General features: G+C 37.4%; 1 protein-coding gene across 6 annotated transcripts in view; it reads left to right on the forward strand.

The window, feature by feature from the left end:
- Positions 1 to 22,323, forward strand: part of FRY (FRY microtubule binding protein) — a 234,590-nt gene that overhangs the window by 93,990 nt on the left and 118,277 nt on the right. For all 6 annotated transcript variants that reach the window (XM_050333591.1, XM_050333590.1, XM_050333592.1 and 3 more), the window contains one exon: positions 5,873 to 6,072. In XM_050333591.1, coding sequence (XP_050189548.1) covers positions 5,953 to 6,072 — 120 coding nt within the window. In that variant the 5' untranslated portion in view covers positions 5,873 to 5,952. The remainder of the gene's footprint in view (positions 1 to 5,872; positions 6,073 to 22,323) is intronic.

The following is a 22,323-nucleotide window of genomic DNA, read 5'->3' on the forward strand; positions in this document are numbered from 1 at the left end:
AAACACCTTTTGTGGCACTTAACCATATCCTTGTAAATAAAATTTTTCATGCTTTATTTAGTAAGTGTGTTTTCCTTTTAATATTATAATTGAAGTTTTGAAACAAAGCAAATTTTCTCAAGAGGCATTGCAGCAGATATACGTTTATCCCTAAAGATATGTGGTTTCTCATATGCTTCACATGGGAAAAGAAGACATACTGGGTTGGTTTTATCACAAGGAATTTCACTGTATATACTTTTGACCAAAAGACTTTAGTTACAAAACAAAACTATTCCTGTGTTCTCTGTCTTCTTTACATTTCTGTGCTAATTGGTTTCAGCTTGAATTGTGTGATAATACGTGTGTTTGATATGCACGGTTTGTTTATGTCGAACTCCATTATCCTGTCTCATGTTCTTGGAGTGCCTGAAGTAGTTTCACTAATCTGTCAGCATAGTATGTACTTGTGGATAAATATAGACATGTAGCCACTCTGTGAGTGGTCATCATCATATGCTGAAGCTAAAAATTACCCCTTTGGTTATGGAAAGGCTGAGCTGATCCGGAGGCCTGTTCTAGCTCACACATTTGTAGGTCTTCAGCATTTGTCTGTTGAGAAACAAAACTAAGAAATGGACGGAAAATGTCTTTCTCACAAGTAGTGAGGAATTATAAAATAGGATTATGAAACAACTAATTTATTTTTTGATTTTAGTTAGAAAAGGATTCTAACTTTTCTAACTAAAGAAGTGGAACATTTCAGGTATTCACAGGCTCATGGATATTACAGTAGCATGTTGGAGAAAATCCAGCGTGATCGGCTTTATAAAGGGGCTCGGTAGGTATGAAAATAGTGCAAATAGATGTTTGCATTTGTGTTATTAGTTTTTTCATTGTTGCTAAAGTGTAAATTTGACACAGTTTACTAAACAAAATGCAACCTCTGTTTCTCCTGCTTTTAAAGATACTGAAAATTCACTAACTGTATATGGCTGAAGTTGTATCCAGTGTAGCACAGACTCTTGGCTTGTGCATTATGATTGTTTGGTTGTTTTGGTTCCTCTTACAGCTTTAAGAAAAATATTTGTGGTGCAGATCACAGCAGAGACTCTGTTTTGATAATTTAACTTCATATTCATCCCCATTATCAGTTTTTGACCATGTTGTGTGCACTAAAACTACTGTACACTTTTACAACTGTTTCTTTGATCATGAAATGATCAATACATGGAAAATTCAGCAGATATTTTATGTCAAAAAGCCTTTCTGCGGCAATAGGATATGGTTGTGACAACAACCATGTGTGATATTGCACTGCTGCTTCAATATTTATTCCTTGTTTTTAATTTTTAAAAAACACATAACATTCAGAAAATAATTTGGTTATAGCCTGAACTAAATGAAAATAGTATGAAAATGAAAATGAAAAGATAAATGAAAATAGGAAAAGAGTATAATTCGAAATACAACTTATTGCACATATAGTAGAAAAATAGGGAACATTGGAAACAAGAAAATGTGTTTCAGACAGAATTTCACCCCAAAATGGTACAGGTATCTTATAGTTGATCAAGCATAGTTAATTTTTGTTAGAGATTTTCCTAGGATAGGAGCTTTTAATATGTATACAACTTTCTAAAATTTGTCTATAGATTCCCTGCTATTGCAGAATCCTCGGGCATCAGATTTACCATAGTCTTCTGCGTGTGCATCACCACTCATTCTCCTGGGAAATGAGCTACTTTTTTCTAGGTGAAGGGCTTAGCTTAGTTCAGTACTTGTGTGGTAAGCAGTACCCTACCATATGTAGATTTTCAAACTAAATGCTTCTGTGGTCTGTTCTGGTACCTCTCTTTGAAAAATATTTATTATTTTGAAATCAGGTAGTTAAAACTAAATTTGTCAAGGAAATTAGTATCTCGAATCAAGTATAACTCATTCTTTCCACTCACCCCACCCCACACATCTTCTGCATAAATCCATGCCAACTATATGTGGTGATTCCTCATGTCAAAAATGATGCCTGTTTAATGGGGCAGTGTTTCACTGGTGTAGATGGCAAAACATCCTTTTTTTTTGCTGTTTTTAAGACCCACATTATAATATGTCAACATAAAGGGACCATTCAGGGATGACTTTAATGCAGCTATTTCTTAAATTTTGAGTCCTTGATTTCCAATTTTATGTCTCAGAGGCAGCTTTTTTTTTTAGTGAGGTCTATAGGGCTCTCAGTCTAGGAATAAAAACTATATTCTGTTAAAGCTCATACATTATCAATATGGATGTCAGTGATAGTCTTGTCACTTATTTGCGATGCAAATATCAAGCATATGCAAATGCTTGAGATAATAGAGCCGAAAAGATGCATTAGAAAGCCAAACCTGTATATAATAGTTCATGACCAACTCATGATCAACTCCAAACCTTCACACTGTTGGCAGTGTTAGTTTTCACACTGAAGATGCTTAAATGGAGTTAACGGTTACAAAATGGTCTTTTAAAAATTTGAACTAAATCAATGTCATATGTCAGTCATTTCTCTAGCTGCTGTAATTGCTGTAGCAATGATAGATGTTAACCCCCAGGATATGCTTTTTCTATATTTGGGTGAAAGGCTGTACAGTCCTATATTTCAGAGAAGAGCTAGAATGAAAGCTTTTGGTGCACTGGCAAATCTCACAGATAATTGCATTTCTCTATTACAATATGCAAATAAGTGATTTTTCAATTGAATGTCTGGAAAAAAAAATTAGATCAGCCTGTGTCACAAATCTTGAAAATGATTGTTAAAAGGCCTCCTACTAGCAATGACTATGTGGATTTAAATTCCAGTCTCAAAATCCTGGCTGAATGCCGCAGTGATTGAAGATAAGGGTGGCAGCTCCCAGGTAGGGTGTCTAAGGTTTCTTAAACTTAATTTCATAAGGATGTGAAGTGTACATGATCTCACACACCGCCTGCCTGCCTTCCTTACATCCCTCCTATGTGACCCTTCGTAGCAAATTTTGAACTTAGAGCCAGTTTAAACCAAAACTGCCTAAGGAACAGAAGACAAGTTGGTGTTTGATTAGATTCCTGCAGATTCCTTCGAGAGGGAATCTGGGATGGCTGCCTGGCCAGCGAGCGGCAGGCAGCCCAGCCTGGGTGTGTTGTGCTTGGCAGAGGCTGGCTGGCAAGCAGCCTGCCTGCCCAGCCCGGGCACAGCATTCGGGAGGGAGCTTGGGAATGGCTGGGATGAGGACAGGGGGGAGGACACGGCTTTTATTGCACAAAGGGCACAAATCCTTAAGAAAATTGGTTTCACTGCTCACAAAAAAAATTTCCTGACTGAGCACTTGGCGATCAGACTGATTTTATGGATAGATGTGAACCAGTCAGAGCAACGCATTTGGCAAATATACTTGTAATTGTAAAAGTATTGTCCGACTCCTTCCTAAAGCTATTTGTGGAGATATTTCCATTGCCTAGTATATTCAGTAGTCCATAAAAATTTGCATTTGATCCTATTCATCCCACTGTCTTCATGCTTAAATTTTAGGAGAACCTAGGTGGTGACAGAAGAACAGTAGAATTTACACTCTCCTCTGGTGGCTCTTTTTTCAGTACTTTGAAGTAGATTATTATTCAGAGCAACAATGTATTTTTAGAACCAGCTTCGTGTAATATAAATGTGTGACTGTTTTATGCACTTTTTTTTTTTTGTGAAGAATCATAATGCAAAGAAGATTCTATGATTATTCTTTTGCCCTCAAAAATCAAATGAAACTTTGCAGGAAACAAATCTAGGAGGAAACATCTGTCACAGTGGGAGAATTGGTGCTGCTGTGCTGAAGAGTGATGCCATACCTTGTCAATTGGGGGTTATTTTCAAAGAAAAATATGGATGTGTTACAATTGCAGAAAAATAGCTACATGAAGAAAAGCATTTCTGTGTTCAATTTTATATTAAACTTCTAAACTGATTCTTCTAAAGTAAAATATGTTCTCTTTTCTCCAAAACATCTTTTTTTTTATTTTTCAGTGCATGATTTTGGGGTCTGATTTTGCCACAATACTCTCAAACAATAATATTTTGGATGTTTGGGGTTTTTCTATTTTTTTTTCAGCCATGAAGTGTTAAAGTACTTAGGAAAGATCAATAATCTCATTTATTACAGTCACATGTCATTAATAATTGACAATTACTTTCAATATTAGTTGCAGTTCTGTTTCTCTAAGGAAAGGCTAAAGGCATTAGGTATGAGGCAACAATCATTGTAGTTCTTTCTCCCTTTCTTTGTTTTCAAGTTGGATGCAACATATAACGTAACCCTCTGGAATGCAATGCTATGGGGAAATGCTGTAATGGTATTAGTTCACAATATTTCCATGGATTGTATTGGATTAAAACGCCTCTGTCCCAGTCACCAGCAGTACACACGGGCATTGTGACACTTGTATTGCATTCAGATTGGGTAGTGGCTGGTCTCACCATTGCTACTTTTAAAGTCTCTGGCAAAACTGAGAGATGGTGCTACCAGTACCTGCCTGAAGACTTTTATTGCCAGTAAGAGCTGAGCTTGAGGATTTGGGGTTGGTAATTTTGTATGTAAAATGGCAATATGTGAATTAACGAGCTTTTGTTTTGTATTACTTCAGTTTATTTTTCCTTCAGTTCCCAGAAAAACAGTAAGTACAGCTCAGTCTAGTACACACACAATGTCTTGATACTGGGGAACTTGCAGAATCGCAGGATAATTCAGATTGGAAGATGTCTCAGGCAGATAATTAGTCCAACATCTGCTCACTCGCAAACTAGAGAAGGTTTCTCAGGGTCTTGAATAGTCAAGTTTCAATAGTCAAGAGGTGTATCCAAGAGTGGAATTTTTGCTGTGTCTGTGGACAACATGTATCAGTCTTCAATCAGCCCCTCACAGTGGAAGTTTTTTCCATATATCTAATTGAAATTTCCCACATTCAAACTAGGGTCTGTTGCCTCTTGTCCTGTCAACATGCTCAAAGAAGAGGCTGATTCCTTGGCATATTTGCTATACTCCATTAGGCAGCTGAAGACTGCAATAAGATTGCCCTTTAGCCTTCTCTTCTTAAGGTTGAACTACTCCAGCACTCTCAGGCTGTACTAATATAGCAAGTGCATAAGCCCCTGGCCATCTTCATGGTCCTCAGCTGGCCTTGCTTCAAAATAACAGGAATGTCATTCTTGTATGGGAGAGCACAAACCTGGGCACAGTACACCAGGTGTGATCTCAAAAGTGCCAGATGTAACTGTAGGCTTCAGTACTTTCAGGAAAACTAACACATAATGAATATTTTTTGGCCACAGAAAACATATCATGTCTGACTCTTCATTTAAAATTTATACTGGTGACATGTATATTGTTTTTTAAGAAGTCATTATTGACTGACCTCAGTATAAATGACAAGAGAATAAGGCCCTTTACAACTCATCATGGTCAAAAGACCAGATTCCTGGCTTTTCCAAGGCTTGTTTGGTTTGAGTAGCAATAAAAAATAAATTCTTGTCATTTGACTACTGGGTTACTGATCTGGCCTGCAAGCAAAGGATAAGGAATGAGGATATTATTCAAATAGTAAAGTACCAGCAAGTCTTACCATGGGGAAAAAGAAAAGAAGATTGAGTATGCACTGCATAGTAAGCACCACACCATTTTAATACATAAGATCTCATTTTTTATTTCCTCTTCCAGTTAGGTTATGTGTATTTTACCTATGGTATCATGGAAGTTGTATTTAAGTATTGTGTGTTTCTTTGATTAGCAACTAGTCTCCGATTTTATACTTTGACAGTATAGCAGGCTATTGGGGTGCTCTGGAAAAGTTAAGACACGTTGTATTACCCAAAAGTAAATGTGTCTTTTCTACATTTCAGCTTCTCCAGTTGGTAACGGATATATCAAGCCACCTGTCCCACCTGTTTCTGGTACACAGAGAGAAAAAGGACCTCCAACCATGTTGCCCATCAATGTTGACCCAGACAGCAAACCAGGCGAATATGTCCTGAAGAGCTTGTTTGTTAACTTTACCACCCTGGCTGAACGCAAGATTCGCATCATCATGGCAGAACCTCTTGTGAGTAAAAAGAAACTATAAGTTTATATGTACTGTGCTTTGAATTTATTTTAAAATCAGGCTTGCTTGCAGTGCAGTGAAGAACATTTTGCTTGTAATCTGCGTTGGAGTTTGATAGTGTTTCCCAAACTGTAAGATATGCTGCTATGGCAATTAGAACGTTGTGGGAGAGGGCAGAGGTATGCAAGATATGCCAAAGGGGTGACACGAAAAGGAATTAATATTTAATTTCTGTTTGCAATATGGGCACGTGTTAATGGGATTGAGAGACAGAAGGGGTGTCAGCCAGCATAGATTTCATAGCTGGGAGAGCGGTCACTTGAGTCAAAATAGATTAGAAAATGCTGAAATATGATAAAAGCATTTCTGAACATTATGGGTTTTCAGCTAAAACATGAAAGTTAATAGCACTGCTTGCTCCTATTTTAGTTCTGATAGTAATAAGTTTTATAATCTAACAAAGTGCTATAGCACCTATTTTCCAGATATGAAAAGGCATGCAGCATATGAAAAAGGAGCTACATTACAAGGTCTTACACAGTGAGAGAGCCATTGTTGTTTGTATTTAGGCAAATTTGACACACAAGTATGTCTGCTGCACTTTGTCTTATGTAACTGAACTTCTGGGAGTTCGCTGTTTTAAATTGAAACTACATTTTATATACATTCTTGTTATTTTGATTAAGCAAGAATACTTCTATAACTGATATTTTAGTTCTGACAAGGTAAAACAAACAAACAAAACCAAGACCTACAAATAACTAGAAACTTTTATTTCTGTGCTCTAAGGGAATTTTTACAAAACCTTAAAATGTTTTTGTTACAAAGTCCAGTGTAGAATGTTTATTTCAGTTCCCCACTTTCATGTCTGGATATTTTGAAGAGCAAAATTATGATCTTCTTGATTCTGATGGCATGTGTTTAGCTTTGATTTAGATTCAGAAGCATTTGATGCTTAGAAAGTTTTACGAGGCTTTCTTGTGAAACATTAGGTAGGTACAAGATGACAGGACTATCTTACATAATGTGGAAATAACACAAAAAAAACCAACAGTAAGGAATATATTGGCAAAAGATCCATTTTTTATTCCTTGATGAGTTCCCTCACAGTCACAAGAAGTAGAATAAACTGACAGTCACAGTGTAGGTCCTTTAAAAAAATAAAATACCAGGAGCTATTTATTACCATCCAGTCTTCATGTGACGCACAGTGAATGTCTTTAAAATTTTAAAACCAAATGTGTGTAGAATTGCTTGGCAAGATCGGAAAAACAACAAGAACACCAGGACTGAGGGCACAGTTTCCTTGCAGCATCTCTGTCACTCTTAGACACTAACCTCTACATTCTCATGTAAGATTTAAGGCATAGATGTGAACTGGTGACCCTGATTTATTCCCATTTCACCTTGTGTTAAGATGATTTTGAGTTGCTGTATGGTAAGATGTTATTTTTGTCACTTTGAGAAACTATGAATATCTGAATGTTGATCTTATTCTAGAGGTTGTTCAGTGAAATTTTATTTGGGAGATTCAACATAGAATGTTGACAAAAGGATGTAATGTCACCTTCTTCTGGTCATCATTTTCAGAACGTATTTTTTACGGGGGTCTGACCATGAGACACTAACAATAATTCAATTACATACATCTCATTAATACTAATAAGACTTACAAGTCATGGCATGCTGCTCTTTGAGGGTGACTGTGACAAATGAGTAAGCGGGATTCTGTAGACATTCAGTCAAAATGATCTGAAATAATTAGGTTGTAATGAAAAAAGTGACAAGAGAAAGTGGCAAAAATTATTCTGCAATACTGGATAAGATTTTAAGTCCACCCTTTTTGTGAGGTAGCTGTTGGATGTTTAGCAGCATTGTTCCCACATTTCTACTCTATTGATTAGAATTGTGACCAGGAAGTTCTAGGGATTTAGGACATAAAGTTTATTAACTGATGGTGCCAAGAGCTACCTTTTGGCCTTTTTTCACAATAGGTAGTCCAACAGGGAGCTCTTTGAAGGTTCTGTTCAAATTAAACTCAAATGTACTTCAAAGAAAGCCAAACTTGCAAAGTGCTCAACACTGGAATATTTCTAGTTTAAATTCTCTAAGTCATTACAGGATATGACAGCTTAATTTTATAATGAGTGATGAATACTTAAGATATCTTTCAGAGAAGCTAAAATGATCTGCTTATAATACCATTGTCTTTTCATTTCTTTTATCACAAAGTCTAGCTCACATTGAAGTTCTGAAGTTACTATGATTAAATTAAAGACTTAATGGTATATTTTTTACCTAGATACTTCTATTTTGCTTGCTTATCCTTTCTGATTATCATTACTGTTGTTTTTATGATTTTTTCTCTCAGTTTCTTTGGGTTCCATCTGCCTGTTTGATATATCCATCTCTTTCTTTAGTGATGTACACAGAACCTGACTGTAAATTACAGTGTTCTGACAACTATGTTGGAAAACCATGTTTGTGTCCCAGCATGAGTTGCAGATGCTAGCAAGGCACTAGAAATTTTTGCTATTTTCTAGGGGATCAGTGAAGGGCACAGCACCCATCCCTTCCTGCAGCCCCATGAAATCTCAGCTGGAATAACAAGATTCCAGTGGCAGAGAAAGCAGAGGGCAATGTCACCTACTCCTGCTGCTGCCTTGGCTGTCAGTGGAGTATCATTTGACATTTTGGTTACTGGATCTGGCAGTGATCATCATAAAAAATGCACTCCCCAGTTAATATATTTTCTAGGCATGAATCTAATGTCAACTATGCACTGCTATGTCTTTAATAAGTAAAAATGGAAAACTTTTGTTTCCAGATTTTATTTTTTTTTTTTGAACTTTGTCGGAAGAATTTTTTTTTCAGAATTTCAGGTGACTTTTTTCCCCTTTTAGGATCTCTGATGTAAAACAAACGATTCAATAATTACATCAAATTCACAATCATGGGGCTAATTTTTAATGATTAACTACTGTACCCAGATTGTCAAGTTATATTAATCCAAATTAAAAGCATTTGACAGCAGATTTCATTAAAATGGCTTGTTCATTTTATAAAATTAAATTCACATAAATGAAATGTAAATAATTTCTTTCTGATAACCTTTAAGAATTTCCTGCTTCTTTTCTGTAGATAATTGTTCTTTGTTACAAATGTTAAGATTTTTTCTGCAGACCTTTTTTCATGGCTTATTTAATTCATATCTAATTTTTATTAATTTACATTCTAAATCTTCTCTGCATTGCTTCACTTCCAAACACAATTTGATATATTATTACTGCTGACTTTTTTCAAGCAGTGGTGACCTTAAAATGAAGCTAGAAAGGAGAAGCCTGGAAAATATTCTTACCAGTTCAAATGAAAGAATTTATTTCATAGCTATGAGAGGAGAAAACGCAGAAAACAGTTCCCTTTCTAGGAGTGTTGATTATCACTTTGGGTAGTAATTCATCCTATGCATACTGAGCAGGCTAATCTTTAAATACGGCTTTCAGCAGTACTTAGCCACAGCTGTAGACATTGATAAAACATAGGGAGCTACAGGCATTGACAGTGGTTAATGGTTAATTTAGCTGTTGGTAAACTTTCATTATGCTTTTCTCCTGCAAGCATCTTCTTTTACTGAGCTTGTCTAAATTCGGGATCTCTCTGAATACTGAACTCAAGGACAGAATTTACTGATTATAGGATTAGGACCATAAGCATGTTCATGTATTCCGCCTATAATTTTCTCCTTTTATTAGTTAGGTTTCATCTCAGCATTGAAAAAAACCCTGAAGGTGGTGATGTGGTTGATACTAGTGTATTTATTACTTCCATTTCATACAAGTTCTATGATGTTAAAATATAGATCTATTTCAAAACAGGGCTGTTGTAACAGCCAAGCAGGTGTTTAGGAAGATTCTGAAAGGGAAAGAATATGCACATTGCAAAGATTGATCAACCAGTACATGTAATGGCACTGGTGTCTGATCAGCTTTAATCTAGGCTTAAATTTCTTTGGGCAAGAGAAGAAATATGCTAAGGATAGACTTGGAAGAAAAGGAAGTAGAAGAGGGTTTTTTTTCTCTGAGGACTGGGCTGTGATAACTAGTAATATCTGTGTAGGCTATGATGATACCAAGCAGTTTTATCCCACAGCTGTAATGTAGAGTCTTCTGTTTTACATGGACTAAAATTCCAGCCGCATCACAGGAAGTGTCACCTATGATGAGACACATTACCATTACATATTTTTGACGTTTACAGTCCTAATGAATAGTTTGGCATACATGGGTACTTCAGACCTCGATTTTTTTATGGTGCACATACAGTAGTTATTATAAGGAACAAGTAATTTCATGGAAAAGAGGAAAGACAAACTGTCTAGCTCTGTTCTAACTCTTCACGCAGTTTATATATGCTCAGAAAAATTGAAAAGAACTTTCTGCAAGTATATCTTGAAAATGCTGTTCTCTTTTCTCAAACAAAAACTATCCTCTCTAGAACCTTCCATCATAAAAGCTACCAGGATGCCAGCTTCCCATTGTCATTGTTTACTTCGGTGTCACTCAAGGATTATGCCACTATCATTAATGTAATTATTTTATTCCACTAGTGTTTGTAGTAGTCAAAATTCTGTAAAGCATGTGGCAGTCCATCCCAGCTTTAAGGAGCTCATGGTCCATAATACTGTGGCTCTGTATCTCGTGTCTCATAGTTCTTTAATTTAAATGCTAAAGAAATAATACGGTAGAAATAAAGAAATAAATATTATTACAGTAGGGTTTTTAGATCCAGTTGTGACAAATACTGTGTAGGTCATTGAGAATCATTATTCTAAGTATTGTTGCAATAATTATCTCTGAAGTATTTCAGAAGCTTCTTTATGAAATTCTGCATCAGTTTATTATACCATACCGAGGACTGTCCTCTCACCTGTTCATGAGAAAGTGAAAGCATCTGCACAACATCTTACTTTAACCACTCAGTATGTAACCTGAACATACAGGATCCTTTTATTGTATGGAACCCTACAGATCTGTTACAGTGGATACATTAAGTGGCTTGTTGAATGGGCATATCTGTGTCAGTGAGTCATAGGACAGTCTGGAGGACCAAGAACAATAATTCATCTTAGGAGGAGGTCTATCTCCTAGTGCTCCCAGTAAGTGTCAGGTCAGCAGAGTTTTCTTTCCTGCAGATCATTGACTTGATCCTGGGTCAACTTTTTAGACTGATAGTTGGTCTCAGTGTTTTATTCAACTCCTAGCCAGAGAAGTTATGAACATTCAATCCCTGGACATATTCAAAGCTGAGCTAAAGCAACCCAATCTAGTGGAAGCTGTCCCTGCCCATGGCAAGGAGGTTGAAACTACGTGATCTTAAAGGTGCCTTCCAACACAAAGCATTTGGTGATTCTGTGATTCTAAGTTAAATTACTTTGTGGATTGTCCCCTTCATGTCTTTTTACTCAGACTTGCCAGCAAACCAACTTCTCTGGTTTTAGAAATCAATTAAGCAGAACAATCTCAGTCATCACTCTTTCCTCCTTCATTAATAAACTTATCTTGGGAGTTCACTGGCTTTCCAAGGATAGTTCAGTCCACTAGTGATAATGAAGCCCAAGCTGGGTCAGGTCAGTGTGTTCTTTTCCCCAGCAGACAGAAAAGCAGCTAAGCCTGGGAGATACCATCCATGAAATAAGCAAGCTCTGCTCATGAAGTCAAAGGATGTGAAGGCAGAAAAACAGAGGAAAAATCGATCTTCTGTACTAAAGATGGAGAGCAATCAAATATAACGAAGACAAGTCCAATGATAATGATCCTTTACTTCTGTTTCCACTCCTCACCTCAGAAATAATATCCTCCTCCAGTTACCTCAGTACGTATCTCAGACTGAGACCTGTAGCAGAACCCAGGCAATGAGCAGTATAGAGCTAGAGTGGCTAATCTTGAACCTCAGGACAGGTATCTTCCAGAAAGACCTAGAAGTCTGAGATTGAAGAAGTGGCCCCTGTGTAGTTCAGGGGGACGTATCGTAGAATTGAAACACAGAAGTTAAGGGAAAAAGTATGAAAGATGCAGTTGGGAAAAACAGTTAGAGGAAGAGACAAATGCAGGGTTTCAGAAGTAATCGTGAGTGCAGGAGAATGCAGGCAGGATTCGGTGTGGTCTGATTCCAGCACCCATATGGAATTGAGGGGGAAACTTCATGCCATTTCAGCAAGGCAGAAAGGAAAAGGACACGTTTTTGCATAGACATTGACATAGGCATTTGCAGCTAGATACAGGTCCATAAAAACACATTCACACATTTCAGAGTCGGGCAATGTCAACAGGCACTTTTTCAGTGCTCCCAGGATTTCCACAGCTGAGCGTGTGGGCGGAATGCTGTTGGAAGCTGCAGAGCTGATTTCAATGGCAAGACTGTCCAGGATGTTCACTGTCCCTGGGCCTCATTACTGCATGGATATAGTCGGAGGATAGTCAGTGGCGCATGTGATGGTTCAAATCTCTAAGAGGATTTAACACTGGAAGACAGATTCAATCCAAGGTCACTGAGGCTGTCACACTACATCACACATTGGCCAACGCTTTCAAAATATAGCAAAGAACCTACCACATGCCCTTAATCACATTTTTGTGTCATTTAAGGATATTGGTTATTTCCACTATCCAGAAAGTGAAAGTCATACTACAGTCATTTCAGGCCAATCTTATCACTAGTCTGTCATCATGAAGGACAGAGGAAAATTACATATACACTTTGGTAGCATTCTTGCCAGATAAGAAGCAATTAATTAACGTGGTATCTTTCCATAGCTTCACAACAGCTTCATCCTTTGTATGCTTTCAGAGTCACATTTAAAGTCAATGAGGTACTGACTGCTTCATCAGGAGTGCTGTATGATTTTAAATTTATGTGCTCTTTTCTGGGCCTTAGTCTGATATGGTACAGTTTACATGTCAGACAGCTTGAATTATTTCATATTTGACCCTGCATATCTGGTGGCATGACAAATATGAGTAAAACTGAAATACTTCATGTGACTACCTTCCCAGTATGAAAATCCACTCAATAAGGTCTTGTTTCACTAGATGGGCATTCCATATGGGTAGAAGCTCTGGCTTTTATGGCCAACGTTCTTGTAGCAGAAGAGCAGTGAAGGCTGATGTTAACTCAGCAAGGGCACCCGGTGTCCTCCTTGAAAGTCTGTCAAATCAGTGCCAGTAACCATGAGGAAAAGCCTTCACATCATAATACCTGGGGACATGTCTGTTATGGTACAGTTACAGCTTTTAAGATAAACACATAGTCAAGAAAGCCAGAAATAAAGGAAATTTAAAGAAAACTGCTGGCAGTAGTTCTCAAGTTCATTTTAAAAATACACTTTCCCCATTTCTTGGTCTATTCTATGAAAACAGATGCATAGTTGGTGTAAGTAGCTACCTGACATTAAAGCAGCATTGGCTGCCAGACAGCAGACCATGACAAGAGTCATGTGCTGTCATTTATTACCCCTGGCTGTCTGGGGCTTGATTGAAGTGTGGTTTCTGTTTACAGAGCTCTCCACTGTACCTAGAGCAGCTCTGCAATTACAACTCTAAGTTTATACAAATCAATTGATAAGGGCTTCCTATAGCTTTGATTAAATTAGGGTACATTATTCTGAGTGGGTAACCAGTGGTCAGGGCCCTTAGGGCACTAATAAGCAGTACTGGTCTCCTCTGAGTCTCACCCACTCCTGTCCCACAGCCCAGGACCCATTCCCAGGTTTTGGGGCCAACAGTCCCTGCCACAGCAGGACTGATCTCCTGCTCGCACAAGACTGCCCCACCATGGTCTTTACCAAGCCAGGTCCACCCCTATAAAATTCATTAAAAGAAGGAACCTCATCCACTGCTTGGAACATGGAGATCCTCTACGTCCTCGTAGCATTGCTCTCGCCATGGGCAGGAAGTTTGACTGAAATTGAGGACAGCACTCTCATAATAACTCAGGGAATCAGTTGAGCTCAAGAGGGAAGATGTCCTTTTTGCCATTCTCTGTATGGAAGAAAAGCTTCCTGCATTTTTCTACCATTTATGTCCTCTTGTGTAGAAGAAGTAGCTTGGCTCCTCGTAAATCAGTTAGTGTAAAACTCTTTGCATATAGGATTGAGGTGTCAGTTTACTTCTCTGTTTGGGAAACAAAGATGTACCAAATGACCAGGGTATATTAAGGTCAGGGAAGAGCATCCTCTCACCCTCTTTGCCAGCTCTCAAAAGTAATGTCAGAGAAGAAAGAGAAGGAACAGCACTATTCAGGTTACACACTTTTGACTGCAGTGGCTTTGTTCCCTAAATCTATTTAATTCACCACCACTGTATCTTTCAGTGTTTTTATTTCACAGCTGTCTTCTGTCTCAAAAACCTTCTCTTCACTAATTATTACATGCATACTCTTGTATTTTTTTTTAATATATGTATTGACTGATGATGGTCACATACCTAAACCACCTTGATAAACAGTTACAACAGGACTTCAAATAGCAGTTTCATGCAGAGGTCTTAACGTGGATTTGGAAGTCTAGATCTCCATTGTCATTGTTTTTATTGTTACATGGAAATCACTGTATCAAGTGCTTTTTCAGAGCATCATGTTTATTCCAGCCCAACAGGCTCATAAATTAAATATCTTGGACTCTCATACTGCATCCTAGGACACCATTCTTGACTTAGGCTTTAACAGAATTTCATTAATTATTAGAATATGACTCCAGAAAGCCTTCTTCCTGACTTCAGGTTGAGAGCAAGGTGGAAATAGTGGTTTTATGTAGTATACCTTCATTTTGATGTCTGTATTTGGAGCATGTTCTTGTTCCTATTATGAAGGAGCATTTTTATGAAAATACATTGTAATGACCCTCAGCACAAGGAACAGAAGAAGGAATCTGTATTTACTTCCAAGAGGTTTAGAGAAGGGAATCCTGTATATCTTACTCACTTTTAAGAAAATTCATCATATAAACAAAAAAAATAATGTTTGTGTGTGTGTGTGTGTGTCTTGCTGCAGTCAGGTGTTGAAATGTAATAGCTGTATTGTTTTTCAGCTCCCCTATTACTGCTGCTTCCAAAACTGGCGTTTTCAGTTTAGCAATGAGTAACTGAAAATGGTTTAGGTTTTTTTTGAATATTGAAATTTACCATCAAATACCACTTAAGCCAATAACTCTTTTAGGCATATAAATCACTGAATCTCTAGTAATTGATTGTCAGTGTAGAAGCTGGGAATATTGATAGTGTCGAACTTAACCCATGTAAATCATTATTTGGACTTGGGACTACTAAGAAACTCAATCCTGTACCTAAAATTCCATTAGCACTGTTTTAGTTAATCCATTAAATGAACTTCATATTCCTTTTCCAAGCTGTAAATCATGTTCCTTCATGAATTTTGATCTTAAGTACAAATGCCACTAAAACTTAGTATATTCCCTGTCCCCACAATTTTATCCTCTTATATTGGAATTTTTGAAGTCAAAATCACACAATCTGCTAATACAAGTCTGTGATGGAATTATGGTATCAACATGGTGTCCACACATTGTTTTTAGATGCTCTTTTTAAATTTATCAAACTTAGAGGTTGTAAAATTCACCTCTTTTTCTGTGCACTGTAGTATTGGAGTAAATAAAATCAGGGAAAACCAAGAGATATGTTATGATACTAGCCCACCTTGCAACTTTCCTGTGTTCAGACAGAGGATTTTGATATGTTCATAGTTGCAATTTTGAAAAGGCATTCCTATTAGAACAAAGCTCTGAAAACAAGCAGTCAACAAAATTTCTTTTCTCAATTGTGCTAGAATCTACCTCACATTTCAGTAAAGTTAGCACTCTTTTCAACTTTACAGGTTTTACAAAAGCATGTATTTAAAATATTTCTTTTGGAACTGGTCCACTAGTAGTCATCAGCTTTTTCTGGGCTTAAAATGCTGTAGTAAAAGAAACTGCTTTACTTCCTATCTGCAAAAAAGCACGTTACTTTGCAACAGAAAATATTAGAAAAGATATAAATGCTGAGAGTAGTGGGTTTGTTGTTTGGATTTTTGGGTTTGATTGTTTGTTTGTTTTGGGTTGATCTGATGGGTTTTTTTGCTGTTACCTGTATATATGGAACAGCACTTAACCTTTGTTTAGTTTGCGACTATTGCCAACATTGAGTTGAGGGCATATCTGAGAATATTTTACTGCTCAGGTAAGAATGTCAGAGCCCTTGAGTTGTTTACTCAAGGTAAATAAAAGAAAGAAAACTTTCATTTTCTTTTTTATGAGTTTTGTGGGGTTTTTTGTTACATTCCATGTTATTTTGGAAAAGTTGCAATGAAAATTTTTGCACTGTGCATCTAATAGCAATCTCTGATTCAGTGGCTTTGCTTCTCTCTTCAGGCTGCTTGAAATTTACTTCTGCAGAGTATTACTTCTGAAAACCAATTTGCTATTTTTTTGGCCTGTTTGGCCTTTTTTTCTGATATATCAGTTACTTCAGATTAAACACGCTTGTGACTAAATTTCTGAGTGTTTTGTGGTAGGCAGCATAGGTAAAAGATGGCTTCTGCAGAGAATGTGGTAATCAGACAAAAATTAGCCTGTAATACCTGATGTGATGACATAAACTATCACTGAATCAGAGGAGTACGTGACAAGGATGCCAGAGGCAAGAATCAGAGCCAGTGAGTGAAAACCTGTGTTTGAAGCTGAGCTGATGTTTTCTTATAGTTTTGTATTCAGCAGTACAGCAGTACTGGGTACATTCTTTTCCATGTGAATGGAACAGAAGAGCCATTACAAAAAAACCAGAGCAATTACATGAAGAAAGAAGAGACTGAGTAATACTGATTTTTCATAGCCACTGGAAATATGCTTATTTCCTCCAAATAAAATACCATGTATAATTAGCATCACTTTTTACTGAATTTTTCAATTAAGTTAAATGAAGTCCATCAGAGTTTTTGTTAACATTCTGTGAGTCTATAATTTGACTTATGTAAAGTTGTGTTTTCTTGAAGCTATATTATTATATCTTTTTAATTATGTTTGCCTTTAGAATTTTCTATTGCTGTATGTGTAGAATTTCAAGATTAATAAGGGAAATCTCTTTCTCTTTACTTTATTATCTGTGTACCATGCTCACTCACACAGTTTCTTAAAAGAAGTGTCTAACAGCTAATTGATGAAGAGCAGAGCAACAATAGAAATCAAAGATTCTGTTGTCATCCATTAAACAGTCAATTTATGTGTTTATGCATGAGGACCTGCTGTCTTTCGAAGAGCTGTTAATGAAAACAGGACACTAATTGCCTGTTTTATAGAAGTTCCAGGTGGGAGATGTTTGGGAGACTATCAGAGTAAATAGATTATCCTTTACAGTCCAAAAGCTTGTCTCTCTTAATTGCTTAGATATAAATTAACTAGGCTTCGTGGGGTGGTGGTGGGAATTCCCATATAATAAAAAGGTATATGAGATGAAAATTATTTCCTAAGAAGTTTAGAGATATTTTCAGTGTAAGAGCTTTTTTTTTATGGGATCATAGACTGTTCTATATTCATTTTTGAAAGGGCAAAACTGATATAAATACTCGCAAGTTCAGTTTCATGAACCTACTCAATGCAGGATCAGCACAGATCCATTCTGGGAGGGAGAAGGCAGGACACACACCTGGAGAGGAGGCCAGGACCAGAGAGACAAACTGTCCATTTCAGAGGCAACTGGCTGGCAGGTCAGCTGCACCTGAAGGGTAGATGTACCTCTGTGGAATGAAGTTTTGTGTGCCCAGCCTTTAGAAGCAAACTGGCATCGTGGTATTTTTCTCCTAGATGATACAGAACATGATTTACAGATCACGTGAGCACAAGGTTGACAGCAACATGTTTTGTGGGTTTTGTATGTACAAAATAATCAATGGCCAAAAAAAAATAATGAGCATATTTTGGAGCAGACCTTTTCCTTCAAACACCAATTTTCTTTCCTGCTGAAAAGTATATAAGACAAAGACTTTCATTTGGGGTGGAGGGGCTTATGTGGTGATCCACTGTAAGTAGGAAAGAAGTACACTTGGGGATTTTTTGGTTCTTAAGATTGTGCTTACATTCATTTTAGAAATATTGTGGTGTAGCAGTGGAATGTGATCTATGTCTCCTTCATTTTATGTGAAAAGGTCCATTCTTCTGCTCTTTCTTTCCAGTAAGTCTTCCACCCCAACAGACTACTCAGTAGAGTATGTGTGGCTGCTTTTTAGTGTGCAGTGCAAAAGTTAAAATTTGTGTAAAAATATTCTTTCATCCTCCATGCTTTAAAAAACCCCAACAGACCGATGGGTTTTATCTCAATCAGTGGTACAGTGACAGTAGCCTGTCACAGTTCAGTAGGAATAATGTGCCTAATGGTTGCTGAGATTAGAAATAGCTTTAAGGGCTTTTATATGTCGTTATAACGTGGTGACATAGTGAAGCTTAATAGGCGCTGCAACATCCTTTTGTTTTTATGTTTCCCTGAAAAATGTGTTCCATGAACACTCAGTTCTGTGACAGGTGGCTATTCCTGTGTAAATTTACCCAATTATGTTTGTGTAACAGCCCTGAAAAGCATAAATATATTAACCGCTAAAAGTAGCTGACAGTCTTTGGAGAAATGTTTTAGTGTGCCTGTGTGAATAGAGGGTTTGAATGATACGGATTTTTTTAGATAAATTATAAATATTATATTTAGTTGATGTGTGCAAATAAGATAAAATATACGTTTGCCATTGCATATTTAGCATATTATATTTTGTTATATTCTATCCGTGTTTTCCGAACAGCAATGAGGCAGAGGAAGGAAATTCATTATTAGGTCAACATTTTGATTTGTAAGCATTGGCAATACAAAACTTTTTGATGGTTTTGCTGAAAAACAGTAGTTTCAAATATTAAATGCAAAGGTGTCTTTGCTGATCTTTACTACTTATCTCTAACGTGTTTAAATCGTGGGAGTTTCCAGTGTGAACAAATTGTATACAGAGTATACAATTGTAGGCAGCACTTCAAACAAGAAATAAGGATGTTTAACTTAGTGATTAAAAGTGGAAATGTTATTTACTGGGAGTCTATTCTTCTGAAATTTTCTGATGTTTTTTGTAGTCCCAAAAGCTGTGGGCTCTTTCATATTGATCAAAATTTTCTTTTTTTCATGGTTTTTGGTTGTAGGCTTTGGCTCTAAATTCAGCCTATCCATTCATCCAAGATTTGGAAGACATTTCTGTAGAATGTAGTTTAGCTACAGAGACTCAAATAAGTTAACGGGTAATATAAAAGGGCCTCTTTGCCATTTCCAAACTGGGTGGGCAATAAAATTAATAGAAATAAATAGTGCCTTGAGGCTAGAAAACAGTTTTAAGAATTTTTAAAAACTTTAAAATCACTGTATCTCCAGGGTAAATAGACTGCTATGGAATCTATTGCTCAGAGGCAGTTTCTCCTTATTATACATATTAAACTTGTCTTTGCAAGTCTCGAACCTTTGGCATATAGTGAAGAAGTCTACCATGAGAATAATTATATCTTATATAGTAGCTTCCATAACAGCAGTGTTGAAAACACTGCATAAAATGAAATGGTAAGATTTGTAAGGGTATTAGAATCAAGTGATATATAATAGGCAAGTTGTTTACAGTAGTTGAAAAGATATTATCTATTGCATAAAGAAAAATTGCTGGTTTTAAAGGATAAGCACCTACAAGTGGTGCTTTGAATTTACTCAGCAGTGTCTTCCTGACATGGTCACTTGTTACTCTCATCATGCAAGTAGTCATCCTTTTATGTTTTATGAGTCCTTAGGCAATAAAACCCACATTTGTATCTGGCCATTCATTTTTATTCAGTTCATTATCTATTCAGCACTCATCACTAGTAATAAAGTAAATAGTAATAACTTCTACTTTGAGTTTTCTCAAACCTCCAGAGCCTAAATAAAATTTTCTGTGGTTGTTGCTGTTCACTGCAGGGATACAATGAGTGGCTTTGGTGTGTGCACCCTGCTCCCTTGTCTTCATGGGGTCAGCTTGGGTCCATCCCCAGGCTGAGCCATCACTGCAGTGGCTGCAGGCAGTGTCAGTGGCAACACCGTACTTGGAAAAAGTCGAGAAAGAACCAGCAACAGCAGCACTCTGAACAGGGTGATGAAGAAGAGGCAGAGACAGCTGCAGCAGCAGCTGCTGCCTGGCCAGGAGTATGAGTAGGTGCAGGATGGGACAGAGGGGAACAAAAGGTCTCAAGTGAAGCCCTAGACTGGAGGCATTGATAAGTTATGGCGGCAGAAACCTTCCTGGCTTTTGGTGGATATCCTTGGCAGTTCTCTGTCCCAGGACTGCCTTCTGCTGCAACCAAGGCTGCTTCATGGCCTGTGAATGGTTTCTTTAGGTTAATTTACCATGATTTGGAAGCCTTGGTATAGTCATCTGTAAGAGGGAAAGGGGTTACTTGTTTTGCCTTGTCAAAATGAAGGGATCTTCACTAACTCAGAAGCGTGTTTCTAGGAGAACGTCGTCATCAGAAACTGAAGTATTTGGGAGGTGTGTGTGCTTCCAGAGATAGGTTGCAGGTGATGAGGACATTTTCAGGATTGGTGTTCCAGACCTGGGTTCCCAGAGTGTGGTTTGTCTCATTTACTTGTGTCCCCCTTACAGATAGTTTGTGATGAGGAATCCTATACCTCATTTCTGCCTGAAACACCATGCTCTGAAAGCCATACATTGCAGTGTTGGGCATGGAAACACAAAACTTCTGCATGCTGAAGCCTCTTTTGTTGAAACAGACCTTAAGAAGCTTTGCCATGGTAACACAAGTCTTCTGTAACAGAATCACAAATTTCATAATTAAAAAAAAAAAGGGTTGATGGGTTTTTTCCTAAACTGCACTGATTCTTAGTATGCTAATCTGTTCAGGGTTCACAGAAATGTAAGAATCCTTTTCCTTTTAAATAGGTTGACTACTGCTTTTGAAATATTATCTGCTGCCCTTTTCAGTGTACAACAACAGACAAAAGAAGTGTTGTCCTCCCATGGGACATATCTAGGCAGGGTATCACCGAGGTACTGATTGAGGAGGAGGAGGACTGTGGTTGGGGTAGTGTCCTGTGTTTTTCTCTGGGCTGCAAGGTTTTACTGCGTCTGTTCATCACCAGTAAGTTGTCATAGCTGTTGTGCCTGTAATGTAACCTGGAGGAGTCACTTGAGATATTTGAGAAAACAATGAAAAATATTGATGGCTGTTCTGGATAAATCAGTGACTCAGTAGAAAACATTTTGTTGATTTTTGTATTTGGTAGGTAGTCAGGGGATACTGCAGTCACCCCACACTCGGCCTCCTTGCCAGCTGGCATTACAAATGGATCAGCATCATTAATTTCAAAATCAGTCAGCAGATTAAACTGGGCAACATTTTCTTCAGAGAAAAACATTAAATAATAGAAATCTTTGGTCTGCCTAAGGTCTCTCCATTCCCATATCTCAGGAGCTTTACAGATTTCTTTGGTTTGCATCTCATATGCCCTGGCAGTGATGATATTTTGCCTGATACATTAACAAATGCTGATGAGTGTAATAGCTTGCTAAAAGCTGAAGAGAAAATCTCATTCTGAGCTGGTGGGACAGCCCCACTCTTGCAGCTGTAGGAGAAGAAAGATTCATGATTTACAGAAGAATAAAGCACTGGCACATTTCAAACACTAGCAACAGTAGTGTAATTCAGTAGAGAATTGTGATGGTGACAAGTGATGTGTTTTTCAGACTGTCATCTGCCCTCATGTATTGTTTATTTTCATTGTGGTTTAGGAGATTCGTGTTTTGTGTATTGTTGTGTGTATCTAGAATACTGGCCTGTGTACTTCTACATGTCTCAGGAATTCAGCCTGCTTGACAAAAGATCCATAAAGGTGAATGGATGTTCACACATGATGAGCTGGGCAGTTCTCTTTGGCTTTCCCAGTTACTCTTGAGAACGTCCTGAAAATTAGCTTCCATTCCAAAAATACCTTTTTTCTTTAAATGAGTAATAATTTTTCCACAATTGTCTTCCTCAAAAATGAACACTATGGTCGTTGATTCTTCTGAAATCACCCTTCTTTTAGTATGCCCTGCGTGATGCAGCGTATCTGTGGCCATGTTTGTATAGCCTGGTAGTATTATAACAAGAAGGTATATCATGTGACTAAATAGACTAATAGACCCCCCTTGGTTATGTAT

The sequence above is a fragment of the Myiozetetes cayanensis genome, unplaced genomic scaffold, assembly GCF_022539395.1.
Source record: "Myiozetetes cayanensis isolate MyiCay16 unplaced genomic scaffold, myiCay2020 scf5-8, whole genome shotgun sequence".
Taxonomy (NCBI): Eukaryota; Metazoa; Chordata; class Aves; order Passeriformes; family Tyrannidae; genus Myiozetetes; species Myiozetetes cayanensis.